Source organism: Saccoglossus kowalevskii, chromosome 5, assembly GCF_978046115.1.
Source record: "Saccoglossus kowalevskii chromosome 5, keSacKowa6.1, whole genome shotgun sequence".
Classification (NCBI taxonomy): domain Eukaryota; kingdom Metazoa; phylum Hemichordata; class Enteropneusta; family Harrimaniidae; genus Saccoglossus; species Saccoglossus kowalevskii.
Genome location: NC_140645.1, coordinates 2,585,881 through 2,611,618, shown reverse-complemented (window position 1 = coordinate 2,611,618; position 25,738 = coordinate 2,585,881). Strand labels below are relative to the sequence as shown.

Sequence of the window (25,738 nt, the reverse complement as noted above, 5' to 3'; positions counted from 1 at the left end):
ATTATATAATTGATGCTTTACTTGTGCTTCTAATAGAGTAAATATGGTAGTTAATTTTTACATAGTTAGCATTTTGGTAGCGTATGGAAAGCTTGGAAATAGAAAAGAGATTCACTATTAGCTTAGTGTAAAATACTTTATTTTAGCTGGAATTAATTTTTGCTGAAAAGACAATTTGGGTATTTTATTTTTGACTGTAATTGAATGTAAAATATAGGAAAAAGATATATTCGCTGGATTTTATTTTTACTGAATCATTCATTCAGCGAAAATAGCGAAAATTAATTCCAAGTGAAAATGAAGTATTTTACAGTAGATGAGGGCAATGTCATCAAACAATATGTTATTGACTGAAATCAGACTCCCTGAAAGTTCATCTCAATTACCAAACTAACCATGATAAGATGCTCTTCAGTTTGGACCAGTGATTATAGTCCTTTAAGTTGACTTATTGTCTGGGACAGTCTCTAGAGAAGTATTCACATTAGACACATATACTACATTGTTTTCATGAGTTACCCATAATGCACTGTGAGTATACAAACATGAATAGAATTGGTAATGGGGCAGAATTACTAAAATTCAAACTGATGTAACCATGGCAACAAAAGTTACTGATGTCAAAGATTTTATAAACCAATGGAAGTTTTCTGTCTCTAACAAATTTCTTTTAATGCCACAATCCTTATATATATATATATGCCTGTTGTATAAATTTATATTTACTCTTAAAATGTATTAAATCTTTCCACTTATGTTTGTTGTCTATCATTAAAACAAACGATTGGATTTTCTTGACCTTTAAAGTATAGTTTTATTATATGTCTTTGTCCACAAAACCAAGATAAAAATATATTACTTTTTACACAAAACACAGGTCAAACATACATGAAATTAGTGATTTTGGGTTATTTACTGTTCTATGGTTTCTATCTCACCATTTGGTTAGTGAATATTACAATAAATATATTTTGAGTATGTATTGTCAAGAATGATAAGGTCATTTTGATATTCATTTTTATGAAATAATGCTTTTGCTTGGCTTCCTATAAAAATTGTTCTGAAAATGACCATTTTTGTATCTTTTTAGACATTTTTTCTCAACAAATATTAATTTCATACTGGGAAAAAAGTTGATGATATAATAACAATAATTTTGTGACACATCTGAACATTGTGATAATATTTTGCCTGTATTTATCAGTTTAAATGTCCATGTACAACCTTTAACAATAAACCTCACATAATATATTGTCTACTATAGTTTAATATGTACCTGTAATGTGTAATTATTTGTGTTAGTCCAACTTCAATACTACATGGTAAAACATTTATTTTATATTAATTTTAAAAATTGAGAATCGCTGGTGAGTGAAAATATAAGAGACATGGTTAATGAAAACTTGTTTCAACATGTATTAGGAGTAAGGTAATCATTATTTAGTACAGGTACTACCTACCCCCGGTATGTCTTTGTTTTCTTTGTTGTAGTCTTTATTATTGTTTAATAATAGCAACAGCTCATGACCTCGCAGTATATAACAATACTTGTAGGTACAAAGAAATATTTGATTGGTAAACTCTGCAAAGTGATTAAGGTCATCAAGGGCATTCATTCTTTTGAATAAGTAAGATAAAATAATCGCTTTTTTCAAAAATGTATACATAATTGTTTGTATAGTCATAAATAATTGATTTTTTTCCCAGTCCAATACTAAATTTTTTTTTGAAGAAAAACAGTTTGAGAACATGCAAAAACAGACTTTTTTTTAGGAAGTATTTATGTTGAAATTCATATTCATGTTAAAGAATATTTGATATTTGTCACATTTTCTCCATTAATTTCAAACAACCATCTTAAAAATTACATATGATTTTCAGTTACAATAGTTATGGTAAATGGGCAAAAAAATTGCCATTGTCCTCATCATTTGATAGCAGAGCACCTCCTTCAGAAAATGTCAAAATTGTGTTCACTATGTGACATGTTTGGAGGCTTATTGCATGTCCATAGCAAACCTATTGTCTGTACAATGACACCTAAAAGTCATAGATAATATTGGTGTATGTTTAATTCTCACTGGTCATATCAATTCTCAATTACAAGATTGTTTTCTTGAATTTGTGAGAGTTATCAATATTTAATGTACCAAACTTTTGTTCAAGGAATGTCAATTTTTACAAAATTAATTCAAAAACACCATGTAGTTGATACACACCTCAGCTGTCACCATGGTAGCAGTGTCATAGCAACAACTGATTGCAGAAAAGATACTGTCCATTTTTCTTCATTGACCAAGCAAGACCGTGTTTGTGGTTGCGGAGAATTAAAAATATGTTCACAGCATATGTAATCACTTTGTTGAACAAACTCTTCCTTTCCTTGTAAACAAAAGCTTGCATGTGCCAACAAATGTATGTGGAAACAGGATTTACCGTAAAAGCATAAATTGGTTTTGTGAACGCATTAAAGACATATATTGGCGGTAGTTGTTATGCCATGTGTGCGTGAGATATATGTATGGGTCTCATATAAACAAAGATGGCGACTTTGACTGTTGCACAAATCAACGAGTTTAAACTTAGGCTTTAATTAGGTTATTTTTGACTCCCATGTGCGAAGCACAAAATGGGAGTCTTTGCAGTTAGTGTGCCTGTATGTGTGTGTGTGTGTGTGTGTGTGTGTGTGTGTGTATGTGTGTCTGACTGTTCCACTGCTATCTCAAGAACCATACATCGGTTTTTGATGAAACTTGGTGCATAGATGCTCTGGGCCAATGCGCAGATTTGATTAGGTTTTGGTAAAAATCCATGCTCGTTAATTACCTAATTTGCATGATAATTAGCTAATTTTTAGCTGTTCTATGACTGTTCCACTGATATCTAAAGAACCACTCATTGGATTTTGATGAAACTTGGTACATAGATGCTTTGAACTAATGCTAGGTTTTGATTAGGTTTTGGTTAAAATCCATGCTCGTTAATTACCTAATTTGCATGATAATTAGCTAATTTTTAGCTGTTCTATGACTGTTCCACTGATATCTAAAGAACCACTCATTGGATTTTGATGAAACTTGGTACATAGATGCTCTGAACATATGCGCAGATTTGATTAGTTTTTGGTAAAAATCCGTGCATATTAATTACCTAATTTGCATGATAATTAGCTATTTTTTAGTGGTTCCATGACTGTTCCACTGATATCTAAACAACCACTCATTGGATTTTGATGAAACTTGGTACATAGATTTTCTGAACTAATGCTAGGTTTTGATTAGTTTTTGGTAATAATCTGTGGATACAAATTACCTAATTTGCATAATGATTAGTCAATTTTCGGTTTTCCCACTGATATCTCAAGTACTAATCATCACATTTCAATGAAACTTGGTACATAGATGTCATATGACACTGCACAGACCTGATAGTTTTTATGGTAATATCAGTACATGTAATTACCTAATTTGCATAATTAATTAATTTTCAGCTTTTGATATAAGTAGTGAGCATTACATTTCAATGAAACTTGGTACTTACATACTCAAGGACTATGCAGAGATTGATTGTTTCGGATAAATATTTGTGCATATTAATCACCTAATTTGCATAATTAGTTAATTTTCAGCTTTTCCACCGGTATCTCAAGTGCTAATCATCGCATTTCAATGAAACTTGGTACATAGATCCTTTAGGACTATGCAGAGACCTGATTAGTTTCAGGGTAAATAATTGTGCATATTAATTACCTAATTTGCATAATTAATTTTCAGCTTTTCTACTGATATCTAAAGTACTAATCATCACATTTCAATGAATCTAAAATTATGCAGAGACCCAATTAGTTTTTGGTAAATATTTGTGCATATTAATCACCTAATTTGCATAATTAACCAATTTCCAACTTTCACACTGATATCTCAGGTACTACCGGTAATCATCACATATCAATGAATGTTTATACATGGATGCTGTCAGGACAATAGACAGACCTGGATAATTGTGGGTTAAAATCTGTACATATTAATTATCCAATTTGCATAATTAACCAATTTTAAGCTTTCACACTGATATCTAAAGTACTAATTTCCATTTTAATGAAACTTAGTACAAAGATGCTCTAGGACAATGTACAAACTTAATTAGTTTGGGGTAAAACTCTGTTCATATTATTTCCCCAATTAGCATAATAATTCATAATTTTTTGGTTCTAATCACATTTCAATTAAACTTGGTACATAGAGTTTTTGTTACATTGCGCAGACCTCATTAGTTTTACAATCAAATCTGTTCATGTTAATTTTCTGCTTTGAATAATTAGTTTTCAGCTAAGTAATTTCAAATTATATTTAATGTGTCTCCAATACTCTCAGCACATGGGAGTTCTTTCTAAGCTTTCTTTGATTAGGTGATTGGAAGGTATCAAAGGAGTCACCGGCGGTAATTAGTGCAAGTCGCAACCAGGTCAAACCTCATACTTATTTTACATTGGAAGAAAAAATCAATGTTTATCAGCACAAATGTCGCACATGTGCAGTGCGATGACCACTGACCTTTACCAATCATTCCATAACAAATCATTCCTACATTGTTTCAAAAAAAACAATTTGTTGCTGTTATCAGTTGTGTTAATATCAACTGGGAATGGCATTGTGATTTAGGGGGTGGGGGTGTGTGAAATGTTATTTATTATAAACTTTAATTTTGCGAGAAATGTTGTAAGTGTGAAAATCCCAAAATTTGGTAGCAGTGAAATTTTCTCTTACCGTAGAACATGATGTTAGTGACTGAAATTGCAAAAATTTCTTAAAGTAAAAATTAAATGGTTTACAGTTCCGTGAGTGTATTTCATATTCATTCTTCCCATTTTTCGTAAAAACCAACAATGACTGGTTATGTCAAAAGTAGAAATAGAGTGCAATATTTGTAGTACATTTGTAATTTAAATCTCTGTAGAGCCCCCTTCTAAATGAAGAGATTATGTTTGTCATGTGCATGTTTTAATTTTAATATGGTACTTATAAGTTTTCATATACCATTCCTTGAAGCAAGATTATTGTTGATTTACTCTGTCATTCAGAGCAGATTTTTAGTCCTCGTTCGGACGCAGTCCGAAAATGGGGACCTATGTTTTGACCTCCGTGTGTCTGTGCGTGCGTGCATGCGTCTGTGCGTGCGTCCGGACCTGTACATTTTGTATCTTAGAAATGCCTGGACCAATCACAATCAAACTTCACACATACATCACACATGATATTATACATATGCACGTCAATTTGTTTCACAATCTGATTTAAGATGGCCGAATGGCGGCCATTTTTATGCTAAAAATCATCAAAATCAAGCATTTCCCAGCTGTTTATAGATGGATTTTGTTCAAACCTTGTATATACGTTGGACATTATAGGACCTTGATGCACAACATGTTGTTTTACGATCTGATTTAAGATGGCCGAATGATGTCCATTTTTGTGCTGAAAAATCCTAAAAATCCAGCATTTCTCGGCTGTTTACAGATGGATTTTGTTCAAACTTTGTATATACATTAGACATTATGGGCCCTTCATGCAAATAATTTTGTTTTTCAGATAAGATTCAAAATGGCCGGCTGGAGGCCATTTTGTTTTAATGAATGTGGTTCTTGTGCCATATCTCTGACTTGTTTTAAATATTCATTATACATCATGTCATAGATAAACAGATATATTGGTTCGACGATCATATTCAAAATAATAATAATAATAATAACTCTATTTAATTAAGCGCAACAATTCCAACATATGAAGATCAAAGGCGCTGATACAATAAACAATCAGTCAAATATTAAAAGCACATTTAAATAAGTGCGTTTTCAGTCTGGATTTAAAAATGTCTACTGAAGGACTAGAACGAACAGACAGAGGTAATTCATTAAAAAGTTTAGGACCTAAATTTTCAAAAGCACGGTCTTTGTATAACACCTTGGACTTTTTACTACACATCTGACGAGTTTTAATAAGAAACTTCGATTCAGATCTTAAACTACGACTCGGTACATAAAATTCGATTAATTCACATAGATAATTTGGGGCAAAACCATACAAAGATTTATACACTAGTAAAAGTAATTTGAAATTGATTCTTTGTACAACTGGTAACCAATGAAGTTTAATAAAAATGTCTGTAATGTGGTCATATTTTCGAGCACGAGTGACAAGGCGGGCTGCTGCATTTTATACACGAATAAGAGGTTTTATCTTAGTTACAGGGAGACCAGACAATAGTGAATTACAGCTGTCTAAGCGAGAAGATATGAAAGCATGTACCAACTTTTCAGTATCAGATTGGGATAATGATTTACGAATACGATTAATATTTCTTAGATGGGAATATCCAGATCTACAAATAGTAGAAATGTGTGTTTCCATAGACAGCTGCGAATCAAACAAGACACCTAAGTTTCTAGCACTTGACGAAGCACTAACCAATTCTTCACCAATTGCGATACTAGACAAAGGACACGAGTCTTGTGAGAATCTCCGAGACGACATGCACACAAATTCAGTTGGCCGAATGGTGGTCATTTGTGTGCTAAAAAATCATCAAATGTCAAGCATTTCTGGCATTTATGGATAGATTTCAGTCAAACTTGGTACATACATTAGACATTACTGGTTCCTGATGCACGTCATTTTATTTGTCAGATTGGATTCAAAATGGCTGACTGGCGGCCATTTTGTTTTAATGATTGGGCTTCTAGAGCCATGTCTCTTAAATGCTTTGACTGATTATGTTCAAATTTTATATATTCGTTATAAATCATGTTATATATATACATGTATTCAAAATGGTTGATTTTGAATGCTGTTCCAGAGCAATATCTCTCAATATGGACAAGTACTTGTTTGACGATCAGATACAAATGTCAATCATTTTAATGTTAAAAAATCATATTTCTGACATGGTTATATTCCAGCTATATTACTATAAACAAAACTAGATCTTAAATTTGATAACTAACGGGGACTGTGCCATGCATGGCTTGTGTACATTATTTCTACATTTAAACAAAAACGTTCAAAATCACAGCTGTTGCTACTTTAAGTGGTTTAAGTTTATCACACTTGGTAGATGATGCCATCAAATGTTACACAAATCTGATGAGAAAGAATGTTTTATATCACATCCCATGAAAAGAGCATTCTAGAATTAAATTCAAAGTCGTCAACAATAAAGTACCGGTACTGGTCACTGGTAGCATAGTGGTTGTCACATCAGATTCATGATCGGTAGACCCAAGTTCAAATCCTACCTTAGGCTGAACATTAAAGGGTCGACCCCTACCCTGGGTGAGTGTGCCACAGACTCAATGGGCAGGCCAATTCCACTGGCCGAGATTCATTCATTAATGAATGCGACTTTGGGGGAACCTTGGTTAAGGTCCGCAGGTGCTTGTGTTTGACCGGGCCTGGTTGACGCCAGGATAGCGCATTACAAATTGCCATTTGACAGAGAGATGGCCACACAGCCCTGTCATGTAGTTCCAAACATGAATATGACTGCTGTGGCATATATAAAGAAAAATAACAATAAACTTTTTTTAAATAAACTCCCTCTGGGTTAATTGCAGCAAAAATATAATTATTACATTTCTGTATTGCCGAATCGGTATACTATACATATTTTCGAAAAAGTATATGTCATTTACGTTATGAACAGCTGTCTTTAGCCACCTGTCGCCTTCTAAAGAAAACACTGCACTGTGAAATCATTGAATACAATGTAACAAATTGAAATAATACAACTAGTACCCCGTGGATTACTGGTCCTGCTCGTCTCATTGTGACAGCAACTGATTATTAATAATTTACTGTGGGTGATATGCATATATTAATAACTTTAGGTTATATTATAAAAAATAGATGTTTAGTGATAACAAGTTATGGAATATTCAACTGTAATTGCAAATTGTTTTTGCCGAGTTAAATTTGAGTGGAAGTGAGATGTAACATAGTTTTGATACATTGTACAATTAAAATTGTTGAATGTTGATTTTCATTAATTCATTCTTAATAAATTCCAGAAGTTTCTGAAAATCAATGGAAATGCAACTGAACAAATCTTTAGGGTTGCCAAAATGATTACACACTTTTTTCCTATATTTTACATTCAACTCATCAAAAATCGGTGATAATCAACTTTATTCAAAACAGCCAAATTATTTTTTTTTCAGCAAAAATTAATTCCAGGTAAAATAAAGTAAACAAAAATATGTACACAATACTCAATTATTTTTCTTTCATATTTCAGTCTTATGAAGTTGAAAATATTTTATTATATTATGACGAAGACGATCAGTGGGAGGCAGTGTACAAGACAGATACAGTGAGTAAATATGGAGACATGTACACATTTTAATGACAGATATTTTCACTCCTAAATTATGTTAAAACACATTTCTTTATTTAATTGTGGATCTACTGGTTTTGGTAACATGTATTTAAAAAATCAGAAAAAAATGTCATGGCATAGTAACTGTTCTGTGTTAGAACACTATTGTGTATACATGACACTGCAGTGTACTATTTGTATGTTATTATATACTTTATGATATTAACTTTGTAAATTGTGAGAGTTAAAAAATTACAGTGATCCAGTTACTCATATGGGGTGGGGTATCACACTCTCTCTAGCTAGCTGGTGTAGCCCAGGCAAGCATGGCCTGTGTGGGTGTGCCCAGGCAAGCATGGCCTGTGTGGGTGTGCCCTGGAAAGCTTGGCCTGGGTGGGTGTGCCCTGGAAAGCTTGGCCTGGGTGGGTGTGCCCTGGAAAGCTAGGCCTGGGTGGGTGTGGCCTGGGAAGCTTGGCCTGGGTGGGTGTGCCCTGGAAAGCTTGGCCTGGGTGGGTGTGCCCTGGAAAGCTAGGCCTGGGTGGGTGTGCCCTGGAAAGCTCGGCCTGGGTGGGTGTGCCCTGGAAAGCTCGGCCTGGGTGGGTGTGCCCTGGAAAGCTAGGCCTGGGTGGGTGTGCCCTGGAAAGCTTGGCCTGGGTGGGTGTGCCCTGGAAAGCTTGGCCTGGGTGGGTGTGCCCTGGAAAGCTAGGCCTGGGTGGGTGTGCCCTGGAAAGCTAGGCCTGGGTGGGTGTGCCCTGGAAAGCTAGGCCTGGGTGGGTGTGCCCTGGAAAGCTTGGCCTGGGTGGGTGTGCCCTGGAAAGCTAGGCCTGGGTGGGTGTGGCCTGGAAAGCTTGGCCTGGGTGGGTGTGCCCTGGAAAGCTTGGCCTGGGTGGGTGTGCCCTGGAAAGCTAGGCCTGGGTGGGTGTGCCCTGGAAAGCTAGGCCTGGGTGGGTGTGCCCTGGAAAGCTAGGCCTGGGTGGGTGTGCCCTGGAAAGCTAGGCCTGGGTGGGTGTGCCCTGGAAAGCTTGGCCTGGGTGGGTGTGCCCTGGAAAGCTTGGCCTGGGTGGGTGTGCCCTGGAAAGCTAGGCCTGGGTGGGTGTGCCCTGGAAAGCTAGGCCTGGGTGGGTGTGCCCTGGAAAGCTAGGCCTGGGTGGGTGTGCCCTGGAAAGCTAGGCCTGGGTGGGTGTGCCCTGGAAAGCTAGGCCTGGGTGGGTGTGCCCTGGAAAGCTAGGCCTGGGTGGGTGTGCCCTGGAAAGCTAGGCCTGGGTGGGTGTGCCCTGGAAAGCTTGGCCTGGGTGGGTGTGCCCTGGAAAGCTTGGCCTGGGTGGGTGTGCCCTGGAAAGCTTGGCCTGGGTGGGTGTGCCCTGGAAAGCTTGGCCTGGGTGGGTGTGCCCTGGAAAGCTTGGCCTGGGTGGGTGTGCCCTGGAAAGCTTGGCCTGGGTGGGTGTGCCCTGGAAAACTAGGCCTGGGTGGGTGTGCCCTGGAAAGCTAGGCCTGGGTGGGTGTGCCCTGGAAAGCTTGGCCTGGGTGGGTGTGCCCTGGAAAGCTAGGCCTGGGTGGGTGTGGCCTGGAAAGCTTGGCCTGGGTGGGTGTGGCCTGGAAAGCTTGGCCTGGGTGGGTGTGGCCTGGAAAGCTTGGCCTGGTAGGGTGTGCCCTGGAAAGCTTGGCCTGGTAGGGTGTGCCCTGGAAAGCTTGGCCTGGGTGGATGTGCCCTGGAAAGCTTGGCCTGGGTGGGTGTGCCCTGGAAAGCTTGGCCTGGGTGGGTGTGGCCTGGAAAGCTTGGCCTGGGTGGGTGTGCCCTGGAAAGCTAGGCCTGGGTGGGTGTGCCCTGGAAAGCTAGGCCTGGTAGGGTGTGCCCTGGAAAGCTTGGCCTGGTAGGGTGTGCCCTGGAAAGCTTGGCCTGGTAGGGTGTGCCCTGGAAAGCTTGGCCTGGGTGGGTGTGCCCTGGAAAGCTTGGCCTGGGTGGGTGTGCCCTGGAAAGCTTGGCCTGGTAGGGTGTGCCCTGGAAAGCTTGGCCTGGTAGGGTGTGCCCTGGAAAGCTTGGCCTCGGTGGGTGTGCCCTGGAAAGCTTGGCCTCGGTGGGTGTGCCCTGGAAAGCTTGGCCTCGGTGGGTGTGCCCTGGAAAGCTTGGCCTGGGTGGGTGTGCCCTGGAAAGCTAGGCCTGGGTGGGTGTGCCCTGGAAAGCTTGGCCTGGGTGGGTGTGCCCTGGAAAGCTAGGCCTGGGTGGGTGTGCCCTGGAAAGCTAGGCCTGGGTGGGTGTGCCCTGGAAAGCTAGGCCTGGGTGGGTGTGCCCTGGAAAGCTAGGCCTGGGTGGGTGTGCCCTGGAAAGCTTGGCCTGGGTGGGTGTGCCCTGGAAAGCTAGGCCTGGGTGGGTGTGCCCTGGAAAGCTAGGCCTGGGTGGGTGTGCCCTGGAAAGCTAGGCCTGGGTGGGTGTGCCCTGGAAAGCTTGGCCTGGGTGGGTGTGCCCTGGAAAGCTTGGCCTGTGTGGGTGTGGCCTGGAAAGCTTGGCCTGGGTGGGTGTGCCCTGGAAAGCTTGGCCTGGGTGGGTGTGGCCTGGAAAGCTTGGCCTGGGTGGGTGTGGCCTGGAAAGCTTGGCCTGGGTGGGTGTGGCCTGGAAAGCTTGGCCTGGGTGGGTGTGGCCTGGAAAGCTTGGCCTGGGTGGGTGTGGCCTGGAAAGCTTGGCCTGGGTGGGTGTGGCCTGGAAAGCTTGGCCTGGGTGGGTGTGCCCTGGAAAGCTTGGCCTGGGTGGGTGTGCCCTGGAAAGCTTGGCCTGGGTGGGTGTGCCCTGGAAAGCTTGGCCTGGGTGGGTGTGGCCTGGAAAGCTAGGCCTGGGTGGGTGTGCCCTGGAAAGCTTGGCCTGGGTGGGTGTGGCCTGGAAAGCTTGGCCTGGGTGGGTGTGGCCTTGGAAAGCTTGGCCTGGGTGGGTGTGGCCTGGAAAGCTTGGCCTGGGTGGGTGTGCCCTGGAAAGCTTGGCCTGGGTGGGTGTGCCCTGGAAAGCTTGGCCTGGGTGGGTGTGGCCTGGAAAGCTTGGCCTGGGTGGGTGTGGCCTGGAAAGCTTGGCCTGGGTGGGTGTGCCCTGGAAAGCTTGGCCTGGGTGGGTGTGCCCTGGAAAGCTTGGCCTGGGTGGGTGTGGCCTGGAAAGCTTGGCCTAGGTACAGCCTGGGTGGCTCATTATTGCTGAACACATTTGCTATAATGCTTGACACATTTGCAGTGAATTTGACACCAATATTCTTTCTCACAGGATTGTTTTGAGAAAGAGTCTGTGCTGAAAGTAGAAAACAACCAAGTGATTAATTTAACAGATAAATATCCATGGTCCGGGTGCGTTCCTAAGACTATAGGCCCTGATGATGATTTATATGAATATACAGAGGATGGTGAAATTTATGATTGCAAGGGTGGTCGTAGTTTTAAATCAGTTAGAGAAAGATGGTGGTTTATTGCTGTTAGTAATTGTTACTCACAAAAGGTATGTTCTGTATTTATTATCTGCATTGAATTCATTGCTGCTTTCATTTATTCACACTTGTATGTCACAATATATGCGAACAATGTGATCTGAATATAACAATTATTTTGCACCAGAGTGGTAATTTTTACCCAAAATAAGGGAGGGAAGGTGTCTGATTGGCTACTAACAAGATTGTGTCTGATTGGATACTTACAATATTGTGTCTGATTGGCTACTTACATGATTATGTCTGATTGGCTACTTACATGATTATGTCTGATTGGCTACTTACAAGATCGTGTCTGATTGGCTACTTACATGATTATGTCTGATTGGCTACTTACAAGATTGTGTCTGATTGGCTACTTACAAGATCGTGTCTGATTGGCTACTTACATGATTATGTCTGATTGGCTACTTACATGATTATGTCTGATTGGCTACTTACAAGATTGTGTCTGATTGGCTACTTACAAGATTGTGTCTTGCATAAATCCTTATCCAGGGTGTAGTAGGCAATTTTATAACTTTATAAACATTGGGGGTAATTCATGTGTACATTGTTGCCATATGCATTAGCGCTATGTGTCCATATGTAACTGGAGGTCATGATATACAGTATACCCAATGCAATATTTAAATTACACCCGTCATGATGTACAGAATATACCCATCATATATAAAATATATCGAATCACAATATTCAAAATATACCATCACGATATTCAAAATATACCATCACAATATTCAAAATATACCCATCACAATATTCAAAATATACCATCACAATATTCAAAATATACCCATCACAATATTCAAAATATACCATCACAATATTCAAAATATACCATCACGATATTCAAAATATACCATCACGATATTCAAAATATACGCATCACAATATTCAAAATATATCATCACGATATTCAAAATATACCATCACGATATTCAAAATATACCATCACAATATTCAAAATATACCATCATGATATTCAAAATATACCATCACGATATTCAAAATATACCCATCACAATATTCGAAATATACCATCACAATATTCAAAATATACCCATCACAATATTCAAAATATACCATCACAATATGCAAAATATACCATTACGATATTCAAAATATACCATCACAATATTCAAAATATACCATCACGATATTCAAAATATACGCATCTCGATATTCAAAATATACGCATCACAATATTCAAAATATACCATCACGATATTCAAAATATACCCATCACGATATTCAAAATATACGCATCACAATATTCAAAACATACGCATCACGATATTCAAAATATACCATCACAATATTCAAAATATACCATCACGATATTAAAAATATACCATCACAATATTCAAAATATACCATCACAATATTCAAAATATACCATCACGATATTCAAAATATACGCATCACAATATTCAAAATATACGCACTACAATATTCAAAATATACCATCACGATATTCAAAATATACCCATCACGATATTCAAAATATACCATCACGATATTCAAAATATACCCATCACAATATTCGAAATATACCATCACAATATTCAAAATATACCCATCACAATATTCAAAATATACCATCACAATATGCAAAATATACCATCACGATATTCAAAATATACCATTACGATATTCAAAATATACCATCACAATATTCAAAATATACCATCACGATATTCAAAATATACGCATCACGATATTCAAAATATACGCATCACAATATTCAAAATATACCATCACGATATTCAAAATATACCCATCACGATATTCAAAATATACGCATCACAATATTCAAAACATACGCATCACGATATTCAAAATATACCATCACAATATTCAAAATATACCATCACGATATTAAAAATATACCATCACAATATTCAAAATATACCATCACAATATTCAAAATATACCATCACGATATTCAAAATATACGCATCACAATATTCAAAATATACGCACTACAATATTCAAAATATACCATCACGATATTCAAAATATACCCATCACGATATTCAAAATATACGCATCACAATATTCAAAATATACGCATCACAGTATTCAAAATATACGCATCACAATATTCAAAATATACGCATCACAATATTCAAAATATACCATCACAATATTCAAAATATACCCATCACAATATTCAAAATATACGCATTGCAATATTCAAATTACACCCATCATGATGTACAAAATATACCCATCATGATATACAGAATATATCAATCACGATATACAGAATATGTCCATATTCGTCTCATTTCATCATGTCATTTTACGTTCACAGCGAGAATTAATTATTAGATACGAGTTGAATTTAACGAATGGTGATTCATATTGGCAGAAACACTACTCAGCAGATTCATTTTGTAAGTTTTTATTACTGATAAATGAATTTTAATAGTTTGCTAGGGAGTCTTGAATTTCAGTGTCAGTGTCATAAATATCTTAACCTTTTGAACACCAAAGTCATCTTTCATCTCAATTTGCCCATATTTTTTCAAAAAAACTAATCAAAACTTGTCTGTAAGGTTAAAAACTAACCAAAAGTTTATAGAAAAAAGCATAAAAATGGAAAAAATTTGAGACCAACATCTTGGCGGTCAAAGTGGACATTGATGATGTATAGGACCCTTTAGGTTGAGACCAGCATCTTGGCGGTCAAAGTGGACATTGATGATGTATAGGACCCTTTAGGTTGAGACCAACATCTTGGCGGTCAAAGTGGACATTGATGATTTATAGGACCCTTTAGGTTGAGACCAACATCTTGGCGGTCAAAGTGGACATTGATGATGTATAGGACCCTTTAGGTTGAGACCAACATCTTGGCGGTCAAACTGGACATTGATGATGTATAGGACCCTTTAGGTTGAGACCAGCATCTTGGCGGTCAAAGTGGACATTGATGATGTATAGGACCCTTTAGGTTGAGACCAACATCTTGGCGGTCAAAGTGGACATTGATGATTTATAGGACCCTTTAGGTTGAGACCAACATCTTGGCGGTCAAAGTGGACATTGATGATGTATAGGACCCTTTAGGTTGAGACCAGCATCTTGGCGGTCAAAGTGGACATTGATGATTTATAGGACCCTTTAGGTTGAGACCAACATCTTGGCGGTCAAAGTGGACATTGATGATGTATAGGACCCTTTAGGTTGAGACCAGCATCTTGGCGGTCAAAGTGGACATTGATGAATTATAGGACCCTTTAGGTTGAGACCAACATCTTGGCGGTCAAAGTGGACATTGATGATTTATAGGACCCTTTAGGTTGAGACCAACATCTTGGCGATCAAAGTGGACATTGATGATTTATAGGACCCTTTAGGTTGAGACCAACATCTTGGCGGTCAAAGTGGACATTGATGATTTATAGGACCCTTTAGGTTGAGACCAACATCTTGGCGATCAAAGTGGACATTGATGATTTATAGGACCCTTTAGGTTGAGACCAACATCTTGGCGATCAAAGTGGACATTGATGATTTATAGGACCCTTTAGGTTGAGACCAACATCTTGGCGGTCAAAGTGGACATTGATGATTTATAGGACCCTTTAGGTTGAGACCAACATCTTGGCGATCAAAGTGGACATTGATGATTTATAGGACCCTTTAGGTTGAGACCAACATCTTGGCGGTCAAAGTGGACATTGATGATTTATAGGACCCTTTAGGTTGAGACCAACATCTTGGCGGTCAAAGTGGACATTGATGATTTATAGGACCCTTTAGGTTGAGACCAACATCTTGGCGATCAAAGTGGACATTGATGATTTATAGGACCCTTTAGGTTGAGACCAACATCTTGGCGATCAAAGTGGACATTGATGATGTATAGGACCCTTTAGGTTGAGACCAACATCTTGGCGGTCAAAGTGGACATTGATGATTTATAGGACCCTTTAGGTTGAGACCAACATCTTGGCGGTCAAAGTGGACATTGATGATGTATAGGACCCTTTAGGTTGAGACCAACATCTTGGCGGTCAAAGTGGACATTGATGAATTATAGGACCCTTTAGGTTGAGACCAACATCTTGGCGGTCAAAGTGGACATTGATGATTTATAGGACCCTTTAGGTTGAGACCAACATCTTGGCGATCAAAGTGGACATTGATGATGTATAGGACCCTTTAGGTTGAGACCAACATCTTGGCGGTCAAAGTGGACATTGATGAATTATAGGACCCTTTAGGTTGAGACCAACATCTTGGCGGTCAAAGTGGACATTGATGATTTATAGGACCCTTTAGGTTGAGACCAACATCTTGGCGGTCAAAGTGGACATTGATGATTTATAAGACCATTTAGGTTGAGACCAGCATCTTGGCGGTCAAAGTGGACATTGATGAATTATAGGACCCTTTAGGTTGAGACCAACATCTTGGCGGTCAAAGTGGACATTGATGATTTATAGGACCCTTTAGGTTGAGACCAACATCTTGGCGGTCAAAGTGGACATTAATGATTTATAGGACCCTTTAGGTTGAGACCAACATCTTGGCGGTCAAAGTGGACAATGATGATTTATTAGGACCCTTTAGGTTGAGACCAACATCTTGGCGGTCAAAGTGGACATTGATGATTTATAGGACCCTTTAGGTTGAGACCAACATCTTGGCGGTCAAAGTGGACATTGATGATTTATAGGACCCTTTAGGTTGAGACCAACATCTTGGCGGTCAAAGTGGACAATGATGATTTATTAGGACCCTTTAGGTTGAGACCAACATCTTGGCGGTCAAAGTGGACAATGATGATTTATTAGGACCCTTTAGGTTGAGACCAACATCTTGGCAGTCAAAGTGGACATTGATAAATTATAGGACCCTTTAGGTTGAGACCAACATCTTGGCGGTCAAAGTGGACATTGATGATTTATAGGACCCTTTAGGTTGAGACCAACATCTTGGCGGTCAAAGTGGACAATGATGATTTATTAGGACCCTTTAGGTTGAGACCAACATCTTGGCGGTCAAAGTGGACATTGATGAATTATAGGACCCTTTAGGTTGAGACCAACATCTTGGCGGTCAAAGTGGACATTGATGATTTATAGGACCCTTTAGGTTGAGACCAACATCTTGGCGGTCAAAGTGGACAATGATGATTTATTAGGACCCTTTAGGTTGAGACCAACATCTTGGCGGTCAAAGTGGACAATGATGATTTATTAGGACCCTTTAGGTTGAGACCAACATCTTGGCGGTCAAAGTGGACATTAATGATTTATAGGACCCTTTAGGTTGAGACCAACATCTTGGCGGTCAAAGTGGACAATGATGATTTATTAGGACCCTTTAGGTTGAGACCAACATCTTGGCGGTCAAAGTGGACATTGATGATTTATTAGGACCCTTTAGGTTGAGACCAACATCTTGGCAGTCAAAGTAGACATTGATGATTTATAGGACCCTTTAGGTTGAGACCAACATCTTGGCAGTCAAAGTGGACATTGATGATTTATAGGACCCTTTAGGTTGAGACCAACATCTTGGCGGTCAAAGTGGACATTGATGATTTATAGGACCCTTTAGGTTGAGACCAACATCTTGGCAGTCAAAGTGGACATTGATGATTTATAGGACCCTTTAGGTTGAGACCAACATCTTGGCGGTCAAAGTGGACATTGATGATTTATAGGACCCTTTAGGTTGAGACCAACATCTTGGCGGTCAAAGTGGACATTGATGAATTATAGGACCCTTTAGGTTGAGACTAACATCTTGGCGGTCAAAGTGGACATTGATGATTTATAGGACCCTTTAGGTTGAGACCAACATCTTGGCGGTCAAAGTGGACATTGATGAATTATAGGACCCTTTAGGTTGAGACTAACATCTTGGTGGTCAAAGTGGACATTGGTGATTTATAGGACCCTTTAGGTTGAGACCAACATCTTGGCGGTCAAAGTGGACATTGATGATGTATAGGACCCTTTAGGTTGAGACCAACATCTTGGCGGTCAAAGTGGACATTGATGATTTATAGGACCCTTTAGGTTGAGACCAACATCTTGGCGGTCAAAGTGAACATTGATGATGTATAGGACCCTTTAGGTTGAGACCAACATCTTGGCGGTCAAAGTGGACATTGATGAATTATAGGACCCTTTAGGTTGAGACTAACATCTTGGCGGTCAAAGTGGACATTGATGATTTATAGGACCCTTTAGGTTGAGACCAACATCTTGGCGGTCAAAGTGGACATTGATGAATTATAGGACCCTTTAGGTTGAGACTAACATCTTGGTGGTCAAAGTGGACATTGGTGATTTATAGGACCCTTTAGGTTGAGACCAACATCTTGGCGGTCAAAGTGGACATTGATGATGTATAGGACCCTTTAGGTTGAGACCAACATCTTGGCGGTCAAAGTGGACATTGATGATTTATAGGACCCTTTAGGTTGAGACCAACATCTTGGCGGTCAAAGTGAACATTGATGATTTATAGGACCCTTTAGGTTGAGACCAACATCTTGGCGGTCAAAGTGGACATTGATGAATTATAGGACCCTTTAGGTTGAGACTAACATCTTGGTGGTCAAAGTGGACATTGGTGATTTATAGGACCCTTTAGGTTGAGACCAACATCTTGGCGGTCAAAGTGGACATTGATGATGTATAGGACCCTTTAGGTTGAGACCAACATCTTGGCGGTCAAAGTGGACATTGATGATTTATAGGACCCTTTAGGTTGAGACCAGCATCTTGGCGGTCAAAGTGGACATTGATGAATTATAGGACCCTTTAGGTTGAGACCAACATCTTGGCGGTCAAAGTGGACATTGATGATTTATTAGGACCCTTTAGGTTGAGACCAACATCTTGGCGGTCAAAGTGGACATTGATGATGTATAGGACCCTTTAGGTTGAGACCAGCATCTTGGCGGTCAAACTGGACATTGATGATGTATAGGACCCTTTAGGTTGAGACCAGCATCTTGGCGGTCAAAGTGGACATTGATGAATTATAGGACCCTTTAGGTTGAGACCAACATCTTGGCGGTCAAAGTGGACATTGATGATTTATTAGGACCCTTTAGGTTGAGACCAGCATCTTGGCGGTCAAAGTGGACATTGATGATGTATAGGACCCTTTAGGTTGAGACCAACATCTTGGCGGTCAAAGTGGACATTGATGATTTATTAGGACCCTTTAGGTCGAGACCAACATCTTGGCGGTCAAAGTGGACATTGATGATTTATAAGACCATTTAGGTTGAGACCAGCATCTTGGCGGTCAAAGTGGACATTGATGAATTATAGGACCCTTTAGGTTGAGACCAACATCTTGGCGGTCAAAGTGGACATTGATGATTTATAGGACCCTTTAGGTTGAGACCAACATCTTGGCGGTCAAAGTGGACATTGATGATGTATAGGACCCTTTAGGTTGAGACCAACATCTTGGCGGTCAAAGTGGACATTGATGATTTATAAGACCATTTAGGTTGAGACCAGCATCTTGGCGGTCAAAGTGGACATTGATGATGTATAGGACCCTTTAGGTTGAGACCAACATCTTGGCAGTCAAAGTGGACATTGATGAATTATAGGACCCTTTAGGTTGAGACCAACATCTTGGCGGTCAAAGTGGACATTGATGATTTATAGGACCCTTTAGGTTGAGACCAACATCTTGGCGGTCAAAGTGGACATTGATGATGTATAGGACCCTTTAGGTTGAGACCAACATCTTGGCGGTCAAAGTGGACAATGATGATTTATTAGGACCCTTTAGGTCGAGACCAACATCTTGGCGGTCAAAGTGGACATTGATGATTTATAAGACCATTTAGGTTGAGACCAGCATCTTGGCGGTCAAAGTGGACATTGATGAATTATAGGACCCTTTAGGTTGAGACCAACATCTTGGCGGTCAAAGTGGACAATGATGATTTATTAGGACCCTTTAGGTCGAGACCAACATCTTGGCGGTCAAAGTGGACATTGATGATTTATAAGACCATTTAGGTTGAGACCAGCATCTTGGCGGTCAAAGTGGACATTGATGATTTATAGGACCCTTTAGGTTGAGACCAACATCTTGGCGGTCAAAGTGGACATTGATGATTTATAGGACCCTTTAGGTTGAGACCAACATCTTGGCGGTCAAAGTGGACAATGATGATTTATTAGGACCCTTTAGGTCGAGACCAACATCTTGGCGGTCAAAGTGGACATTGATGATTTATAAGACCATTTAGGTTGAGACCAGCATCTTGGCGGTCAAAGTGGACATTGATGAATTATAGGACCCTTTAGGTTGAGACCAACATCTTGGCGGTCAAAGTGGACATTGATGAATTATAGGACCCTTTAGGTTGAGACCAACATCTTGGCGGTCAAAGTGGACATTGATGATTTATAGGACCCTTTAGGTTGAGACCAACATCTTGGCGGTCAAAGTGGACATTGATGATTTATAGGACCCTTTAGGTTGAGACCAACATCTTGGCGGTCAAAGTGGACATTGATGATTTATAGGACCCTTTAGGTTGAGACCAACATCTTGGCGGTCAAAGTGGACAATGATGATTTATTAGGACCCTTTAGGTCGAGACCAACATCTTGGCGGTCAAAGTGGACATTGATGATTTATAAGACCATTTAGGTTGAGACCAGCATCTTGGCGGTCAAAGTGGACATTGATGATTTATAGGACCCTTTAGGTTGAGACCAACATCTTGGCGGTCAAAGTGGACAATGATGATTTATTAGGACCCTTTAGGTTGAGACCAACATCTTGGCGGTCAAAGTGGACAATGATGATTTATTAGGACCCTTTAGGTTGAGACCAACATCTTGGCGGTCAAAGTGGACATTGATGATTTATAGGACCCTTTAGGTTGAGACCAACATCTTGGCGGTCAAAGTGGACATTGATGATTTATAGGACCCTTTAGGTTGAGACCAACATCTTGGCGGTCAAAGTGGACATTGATGATTTATAGGACCCTTTAGGTTGAGACCAACATCTTGGCAGTCAAAGTGGACATTGATGATTTATAGGACCCTTTAGGTTGAGACCAACATCTTGGCGGTCAAAGTGGACATTGATGATTTATAGGACCCTTTAGGTTGAGACCAACATCTTGGCGGTCAAAGTGGACAATGATGATTTATAGGACCCTTTAGGTTGAGACCAACATCTTGGCGGTCAAAGTGGACATTGATGATTTATAGGACCCTTTAGGTTGAGACCAACATCTTGGCGGTCAAAGTGGACAATGATGATTTATTAGGACCCTTTAGGTTGAGACTAACATCTTGGCGGTCAAAGTGGACATTGGTGATTTATAGGACCCTTTAGGTTGAGACCAACATCTTGGCGGTCAAAGTGGACATTGATGATTTATAGGACCCTTTAGGTTGAGACCAACATCTTGGCGGTCAAAGTGGACATTGATGATTTATAGGACCCTTTAGGTTGAGACCAACATCTTGGCGGTCAAAGTGGACATTGATGATTTATAGGACCCTTTAGGTTGAGACCAACATCTTGGCGATCAAAGTGGACATTGATGATTTATAGGACCCTTTAGGTTGAGACCAACATCTTGGCGGTCAAAGTGGACATTGATGATTTATAGGACCCTTTAGGTTGAGACCAACATCTTGGCGGTCAAAGTGGACATTGATGATTTATAAGACCCTTTAGGTTGAGACTAACATCTTGGCGGTCAAAGTGGACATTGATGATGTATAGGACCCTTTAGGTTGAGACCAACATCTTGGCGGTCAAAGTGGACATTGATGATTTATAAGACCCTTTAGGTTGAGACTAACATCTTGGCGGTCAAAGTGGACATTAATGATTTATAGGACCCTTTAGGTTGAGACCAACATCTTGGCGGTCAAAGTGGACATTGATGATTTATAAGACCCTTTAGGTTGAGACTAACATCTTGGCGGTCAAAGTGGACATTAATGATTTATAGGACCCTTTAGGTTGAGACCAACATCTTGGCGGTCAAAGTGGACATTGATGATGTATAGGACCCTTTAGGTTGAGACCAACATCTTGGCGGTCAAAGTGGACATTGATGATTTATAGGACCCTTTAGGTTGAGACCAACATCTTGGCGGTCAAAGTGGACATTGATGATTTATAGGACCCTTTAGGTTGAGACCAACATCTTGGCGATCAAAGTGGACATTGATGATTTATAGGACCCTTTAGGTTGAGACCAGCATCTTGGCGGTCAAAGTGGACATTGATGATTTATAGGACCCTTTAGGTTGAGACCAACATCTTGGCGGTCAAAGTGGACATTGATGATTTATAGGACCCTTTAGGTTGAGACCAACATCTTGGCGATCAAAGTGGACATTGATGATTTATAGGACCCTTTAGGTTGAGACCAACATCTTGGCGGTCAAAGTGGACATTGATGAATTATAGGACCCTTTAGGTTGAGACCAACATCTTGGCGGTCAAAGTGGACATTGATGATTTATAGGACCCTTTAGGTTGAGACCAACATCTTGGCGATCAAAGTGGACATTGATGATTTATAGGACCCTTTAGGTTGAGACCAACATCTTGGCGGTCAAAGTGGACATTGATGATTTATAGGACCCTTTAGGTTGAGACCAACATCTTGGCGGTCAAAGTGGACATTGATGATTTATAGGACCCTTTAGGTTGAGACCAACATCTTGGCGGTCAAAGTGGACATTGATGATGTATAGGACCCTTTAGGTTGAGACCAACATCTTGGCGGTCAAAGTGGACATTGATGATTTATAGGACCCTTTAGGTTGAGACTAACATCTTGGCGGTCAAAGTGGACATTGATAAATTATAGGACCCTTTAGGTTGAGACCAACATCTTGGCGGTCAAAGTGGACATTGATGATTTATAGGACCCTTTAGGTTGAGACCAACATCTTGGCGGTCAAAGTGGACATTGATGATTTATAGGACCCTTTAGGTTGAGACCAACATCTTGGCGGTCAAAGTGGACATTGATGATTTATAGGACCCTTTAGGTTGAGACCAACATCTTGGCGGTCAAAGTGGACATTGATGATTTATAGGACCCTTTAGGCAATGTAATATAAACATAAACTCCCTAGGATAATCAAGACTCTCTAGTAGAACAGTTACCTCAAAGGTTTCCGTCTCTGTTTTCTTTGTCTTTACTTTTATCCTTTAACAAAACAGGGTCTCATACTTCGACACAATATGTTGTTAACTAACGGTGATTCTTACTGGACTTATCATTTTTCCTGTGATCAGATTCGTAAGTTCTCTACTGCTCTACTAATCACCTTCTATTCATTTAAAAATCTTGTAATCTTTTTTTTTGCAATATTGCTAGAAATCGACATTTTAGTTCAGCCATAACATTATATAACGGTAATACTAATTTGCCAATTATAAAATTGATCACAATTCAAAAATTGATGCAAGGTTGTGGTTTTTATTTTGAAATTGGCAAGTAACAAAAAAACAAAAAACATTTTTATCATTGTATCTATTCTATTACAGGTGTACATCAACCGAGAGTTGTATTTATTGTATACTTGGCTATTAAAATATAACTTATTTCGTCAACTATTGTATTTAATATCCACTAATAGAACAATAAGAGTCAATTATCTACTGTGTTTATTAGTGTTTTCATAGTCTACCTGGGATATACTTCAGATACATAATTAGTAAATATGTTGATGTTATTATGATAAATTTTATGATGTTATATCTAAAGATATACATTGTATCTGAGTGATGCATTTATTTCATTTATGCTTTAATTCTTCAAATATTACATTATTCATAATTGTTGCAGTAAACAAAACACTAAAATGCAGATAGAGAATGTCAGAGGGTGCAGATATCAGCGTCATGACAACCATTTTATCGTGTGTAGAAAAGAAATTCTCTCGAAATGTTTTCAAATGAAATAATCTGAATAGTGTACCACAAGAGGGCTTCCTTCCTAATTGCTCAGTTTACTCAATCATACTTTTTTGCTGCGCTTTTATAATTTTACGTTTGCTGTGTTTTTACTTTTTTTATTATAGTTTCATTGTATTTAACTGCTTTAATTTCATCTTTGATTTCATCATCTATTAGATAATCTTCAGGTTGATATTTTCTATATCATTTGTTTCCTGATTCTTTCTTCTTGGAGTATTTATACTGCCAGTGAGTATGTAACTCTTGTGCATGGTGAAAACATAGCACATGAAACCACCTTGTCAAGTACATTGCAACTCCCATGGTGGTCACATGTAACTTGCATGGTGGTCACATGTAACTTGCATGGTGGTCACATGTAACTTGCATGGTGGTCACATGTAACTTGCATGGTGGTCACATGTAACTTGCATGGTGGTCACATGTTACTTGCATGGTGGTCACATGCACAGACAGCATTCGTATAGTATAGTAACTGCATGCTCAAATTGAATGTAATATTTTTCCCATTTATAGATATATTAGAGACAAACATCGCCTTTATCTGTGCATTTTCAATCATCATGCTCCTGACATTCTATGTAGCATGTAAGTATTCAAGGTGTTAATTTGTGTGACGAGAATTTTGAGGATATTCTTGATGATATCAGAGGTACAATACTTGGGGTTTGCAACGTGTATAGTACTGTATGGTGACATCATGTCAAGATCCCATTCAAGTCTCTTCTCGTAGATAGCGAGATTGATGCTACGACCTTCTGACATGACATAGGCAGTTTGTAATAATCAATAAAACATGTATTACCACATTCATAGTGAAATAAATTAATACATCGAAAATATACAGAAAATAAAGTTATCGTAATCCGTCATATCGTGAGCAGTTATTTTGGTCCACCTGGACATTCCAGTATTCCATTTTTCTGAGTTGGAATGCTTATGCGAGAGCGAGATTGAAACGGGATCTTGGTATCATGTCACCGTAGTTGCAAACCCCAAGTAATGTACCTCTGATGATATCCACTTTTTGTAGTGATCAAAATTCAATAAAATTCAAAATGGTCACCTGAATTATGTTAATTGTATGCATGATGCAAGTGCATGAATATTTGTTACTGTTCACTATTGACCTCAACCAGGGTGATGGACCACTATGATACTTGTCTGATGCTCGACTAAGCACCGCGACCTCCCACTTTTCGGACATTTCTATTTTCTATTGACTGCCTAGTCATAAAACTTGGTCTGACTTTTCTGAAAACCAAATTTATATAATACAACTTAGATATTGCCGTGAGTAGTATGTGAATGTGTACACTTCAACAATGACAATCAATCAATTCCAACAGATATGCTTTCACATCATTGATTCATCAGAATGCTTTCAGGAATTCTCAAAGAATTGTGTTGGTAAAACACACCATTCTGATTGGTTAATAACAGACTTGACCTATCAGGTCAAAAGACATTGTTGTAGGTCAAATTGTGCAAGAAAACATCAAAAACATGGCGGAAATTGCTTTACATCAAGAGTTTGCATATATTTGACAGTGAAGCTTTCAACTTTGACTTAATATTGTAATAAAATGTCTGTATTTTTCCGTTTCTTGATTGTAAAAACGTTGTGAAAATCAATGACAATGTCACTATTTTTGCAATTTTATTTTTCCCAAAGGGGCATAGTTAGACAAGTGTGGTAGCTTAACTGGAGATTTCTGCATGTACGTTTAATGACATTGCATTGACATCCAAATAATAATAATAAATTATTGCACTGCAAAGGTACTACAGAGTATGGCTGCATCAATCTCTGCTGTATATCCATCAATTCTATTCTCGTAATAGCCATAATATAAAAGGACTGAGGAAAGTGGTGAAACTTTCCCACAATTGATCATTTTGGAAACATCTGGTTATTTACTCTTTGTTTGGAG

At 39.2% G+C, this 25,738-nt stretch overlaps 1 protein-coding gene across 1 annotated transcript in view; it reads left to right on the top strand.

The window, feature by feature from the left end:
* LOC102804512 (transmembrane protein 145-like) overlaps nt 1-25,738 on the top strand; it is an 87,613-nt gene that overhangs the window by 44,077 nt on the left and 17,798 nt on the right. The window contains exons 3-6 of the mRNA XM_085499047.1: nt 8,290-8,364; nt 11,612-11,839; nt 14,149-14,230; nt 24,321-24,392. Coding sequence (XP_085355173.1) covers nt 8,290-8,364; nt 11,612-11,839; nt 14,149-14,230; nt 24,321-24,392 — 457 coding nt within the window. The remainder of the gene's footprint in view (nt 1-8,289; nt 8,365-11,611; nt 11,840-14,148; nt 14,231-24,320; nt 24,393-25,738) is intronic.